The sequence below is a fragment of the Etheostoma cragini genome, chromosome 3 (genome assembly GCF_013103735.1).
Source record: "Etheostoma cragini isolate CJK2018 chromosome 3, CSU_Ecrag_1.0, whole genome shotgun sequence".
Classification (NCBI taxonomy): Eukaryota; Metazoa; Chordata; class Actinopteri; order Perciformes; family Percidae; genus Etheostoma; species Etheostoma cragini.
In genome coordinates, this window is record NC_048409.1 from 8716184 (window position 1) to 8720783 (window position 4600).

Below are 4600 nucleotides of genomic sequence, written 5' to 3' on the forward strand. Positions count from 1 at the left end.
TTGGAAAAAGGCTGCAATGAAACAAAGAGTGAAAAATTTAAAGGGGTCTGAATACTTTCCGTACCCACTGTATATTCTTTGTAAAATGCAATGAATATTTACAGAGTTGACCATGGCCAGTTGAGAATCATAGGGATGGAAAGGTGAGGCCAATGCGATACCACTGTTAGAAGTTCAAGCATATAAATAAAATGTTTATAACAATACCCATTGATTATTGGTTCAGCATTATTACAAAAACACAGTATTATCAAGACTACAAAATGAAAAACTTTATTTTGTTTCAAAACAATCATCATTACTCTGAAATCTAAAAGATAGAAAATGTGATTGTCCACTACACCATGTTCTCTTTGCAGGCCATGCAGACACATGGCTTATAGGACTTTTGTGAGCTGGTGCTGGGGTTTTCTTGGTAGAAGTGTCCGTGTCGTGATCCCCTCTTGTGTAGTGCTGTGTATACGGAGGGAGTTTCTGGATGCTTCAGGGCAGTATGTCGGGTTCAGACCCCCCCTCGACTGAACCGTGAAACATGGTCAGCAACAGCATCGTCCATGGAAGGCCTGTCGAGCTGAGCACACAGGTCCTGGGGCACAGGAAGCTGCTGGACTGCTTCCAGATAAGGAATGGGGTCATGGATGATCTCCTCGAACACCAGTTGCATCAGGTCTAAGACATAGCCTGTTGTGTGTGTGAAAAGTCTTTTTTAGCACCTATACCCTTGAACATTTAGATTTGTTGTTTGTAGTGTGTGAAAAGTTTTTTTTTGTGTCTATTTGATGCAAGTATTTATTTTTTGTTTATAATAAAAAAAATATTTAAACTTACAAATTGTTGGCTCTGTCTTCACTTGTTTGACGGTGTAACCTCCCCTTTTGGCCTTTGGGAACAGAAGCCTGTACATTAGTTTCCCCTTCTCTGTCTTCCATTGTGGGCAATCAGCATTCTCATTGAAGTGCATGGCTGCAAGATACAACCTAAAACAAAAAATAATTTTATAACAATTGTATTATTAACTTTTACACACAACAAGAAAAATACTCCAGTTTACACACAACAAGAAAAATACTCCAGTTTACTTACAACAAAAGCCGTTGCTAAACCTCTAAGCTGGGCCAAATCTGTACTCTAACCAGATTGTTACAAGTGCCTTACAGTTGGAGCAGCTTAAAAATGAAAAGGTTCGCATTTAGATGGCCGGCAATTAGGCCTGATGTCTCTAGACATTTGCTCATGTCTCACACCTTCACTGAACAAAACCAGTTTCTGCAGACAATTTGTCACCCATTCACATTTGACTTTTCTAAAGACTTGTTTTGTTAAATGACGAAGTTCATAGCGAGTGTACATACCTGCATAACATTCCAATGAAGGGAAAAACAACATTTTTGGGAGCAAACCGCTGGATGACACTGTGGAATGACTCCACAGTTGATGTCTGGAAATGATGGCTAAGCTTTTCGACATCAGTAAGGTATCTCTTGTTTGTTAGGACCCTTTCAAGTCTGTTTAGTGCTGACGTGCCTATGAGAAAGTCAATTTACACTGTAATTTAAAACCGTGACTGTTGAAGATACACACCAATGTGTTATCATTGCTTCAGAATACAGACCTGGTTGAAACCACTTGCTATGGTCCTTTGAGGCCTTTGGTGGATGTACACACTTGGGGAAGGCTGGGTCAGAATGAATGTGGACATCTTGAATGTGGTTCAACAAAGACTTCCATTTCGCTACCTTCTCTGGTCCGGAGACGGAGCTTGTGGCACACCAGTACAGGTGGTTGACTATGCTCTTATGCCACTTTTTCACCAAAGCACAGTCCTTGTCTTTGCCAAGTTGTTGCAGCTTCTTTGACAAGCCTAATGAAATTAGTTTACATAGCAAACATAGTTAAATATACAAATTGTTGAGTGTTCATTGCTTTTTTAAGTTTTGTTAACTTCACAAAAGTGTCCAATAAACTACATCATTATAATGTAATTAAATATATATAAAAATAAATAAAAAAATCAGAGTACCTTTTGCTACATGCCATACGTCATAGTAGTGGGAGATTTTACGTTCTCTCAGGAACTTTCGGATCTGAGGGTGACGATCAGTAATAATACAGTCCAACTTCACACCACTTCCATGTAGGAGGTCCAAACTTCTCATAAGACCCTCCTTCTCCATGTTTGAGCTTCCCCCAACCTCGTTGCTCTGCGTAGAAAGAGAGACGCACACACACAAAAGGTGCCCATTAACATTTTCCCATTGTGTATCAAAACAGGTGATGATGTGCACACACTTTTCTGACCATGTTGACCACATACAGAACATTGATAAGACAGATGAAACTTATAATGGGTTCCAGAGATGGGAAGTAACGAAGTACAAGTACTTCGTTACTGTACTCAAGTAGATTTTTCTGATATTTTTACTTTACTTTACTATTTTTTTTTGTGGCGACTTTTTACTTCTACTCCTTACATTTTAACACAAATATCGGTACTTTCTACTCCTTACATTTTAAAAATTGGCTCGTTACTTTAGTTTTGTACAAGAGGTTATGTCGGAAATAGCGCGGACACGCGGCACACACTGCGAGCGGGTGCGCGCGCTACCTGGAGAGAAAAGTGAGAGAAATGAAAAGGAGACAAGCTGTCCGGAGGATAACCAGCTGAGATTGTGTGTGTGCGTCTTTGAGAACTGTAAGTCGTATAACTCATGTTGTCAGTTCACTTAAGCCTATTTTTGGTCTATAGTTCTTCACATTTAAAGTAAGTTAGCTTGTGTTTTTGGCGTGTTCTTCACCTGTTAGCTGGGTTGCACGTTGATATTAATCAACACTTTCACCAGCTTTATTCGCATGAGTTTTTTTTTTTGACCAAACTTCAGATACTGTAATTCAATTGACAAGTGGATGGCAACTTAGCTAGAGAGAAGTTGTCTCCGTCTGTGTTTTAACAGACACAACTGGTTCGAAGTTGGAAACCAGAATTAGCTTTAATCCAGTCCTAATCTAGTTCTTAACTTCCACATCATTTCACTGGAGTTATCCTTATTATTGTTTACGTCATCAATACCATATTCACTCTAAATGGATGGGAATACATCTACTGTACGTTGCATTTGACGCACGACTAAGACAACTCAACAGATTCGGCATTCTGCATTAATTCACAGCAAATCATTGAGGCTTGATGGCGCTAACGTTAGCCCATAGTAGTATGGATGGTGTCAACGTTAGCACATAGTAGGCTAGTATGAGGGCGACATGATTGATAATGGAGAAAACAGCAAGACATTCCCATCATCCTCAGCCTTATCTGAGAGAGATGTTTGAGACAGTAGGCATCAAGAAGGACTCCTGGCCAATGTGCTGGGGAACTTCTTCATTAATGTCTGTTTAGTCATTCATATTTTAATCCTTTATTTTATTTCCAGAAGCCGTATTTGAGCACACGCATAAATGTAGATTCATTTACATGTTAGGGGGAAAGATTAAAAATAGAAACTGGATTTGTGACTTCTCACAGAATCACAACTGAATTCATATCTTGTTAATAAGTCAGAATCTTATTAACCTGGAGTCCCAGTCTCTGTCATAATAATCATATATGTTATGTTTTAAGCCTATTAGCAGACATCCATTTAAAATGTAGCATTTGCCATATAAAGACATGTCCTCCATGTCCACTGAAGTTCCTCAGCGTCTCCCTAGTAACATTTGTGTGCTCCAGGTAGCTTTCGCAAGGTTACTTTTACTTTTATACTTTAAGTAAATTTCCAAGCCTGTACTTTGTTACTTTTACTTGAGTAAAGAAGTTTAATCAGTACTTCCACTTTTACCAGAGTATTTTTTAACACAAGTATCTGTACTTCCACTTAAGTACAGAAAGTGAGTACTTTTGCCATCTCTGATGGGTTCTAATGACACTATTGTCAGTACTACTTGTGCATGTGTCTGTGAGCTTTTGCATTAAGCTGGCCACACACCATGCATGCTCAGGCCATACCTGAGACGTGCGTGTCACGCAGTCAGTGTGCAAACTCTAACCTGTTCACATGGGAGCAGAAATAAAAATGGACACACCACGCAGCTGACACGCTCACGTGATGCAGCCAGTGTGTGGCCGCACTTAGTACTAATGATTTCAAATACCTGCACCAGCTGTATGTCTGCGATTTCCGTGGTCTGCACATCCATCATTGTGTAGCTTCCATACTTTGCAGAATGTCCTAGAATGTAACGGTTTTTAGATTTCAGTCAACAAACATGAGAGTGAAATTATTCAGTGGAAGAAAACACCTTACCTGAAATTCTTGTAATAATGCATACAAATTCAAACAGAAAGAACTACAGTGTACCTGGTGAGTCTACTCGCATATCCCCCCTGATGATGACACTCTTTGCCTGACTGAGCATTTTAAGCTTTTGTGTTTGCCATTCAGTCCATTTGTGGATTATAGCTGGTTCCAGGTATGTCCTGGCATGTCTTCTGAATGCTTTATAAGTATGTGTTCTCAGCTGCATTGCGTCAAAAATCTATATAAGAATTAAAAGTAAATCAGTTGGGAAGTGAAGGTTAGACAAACGCATTCTGCGGGGGACAATG

At 39.5% G+C, this 4600-nt stretch overlaps 1 protein-coding gene across 2 annotated transcripts in view; it reads right to left on the reverse strand.

Moving 5' to 3' along the window:
* Positions 1-105: 105 nt before the first annotated feature.
* Positions 106-4600, reverse strand: part of LOC117941677 — a 5672-nt gene continuing 1177 nt past the window's right edge. Inside the window, exons 1-7 of one of the 2 annotated variants that reach the window (XM_034866688.1) lie at positions 4353-4496; positions 4147-4223; positions 2021-2201; positions 1613-1861; positions 1353-1524; positions 829-977; positions 108-681 (exon numbers count right to left, since the gene is read on the reverse strand). In XM_034866688.1, coding sequence (XP_034722579.1) covers positions 503-681; positions 829-977; positions 1353-1524; positions 1613-1861; positions 2021-2201; positions 4147-4223; positions 4353-4410 — 1065 coding nt within the window. In that variant the 5' untranslated portion in view covers positions 4411-4496 and the 3' untranslated portion in view covers positions 108-502. Of the gene's footprint in view, positions 682-828; positions 978-1352; positions 1525-1612; positions 1862-2020; positions 2202-4146; positions 4224-4352; positions 4497-4600 lie in introns of those variants that run through there. The other variant, XM_034866689.1, reaches the window with a different exon arrangement.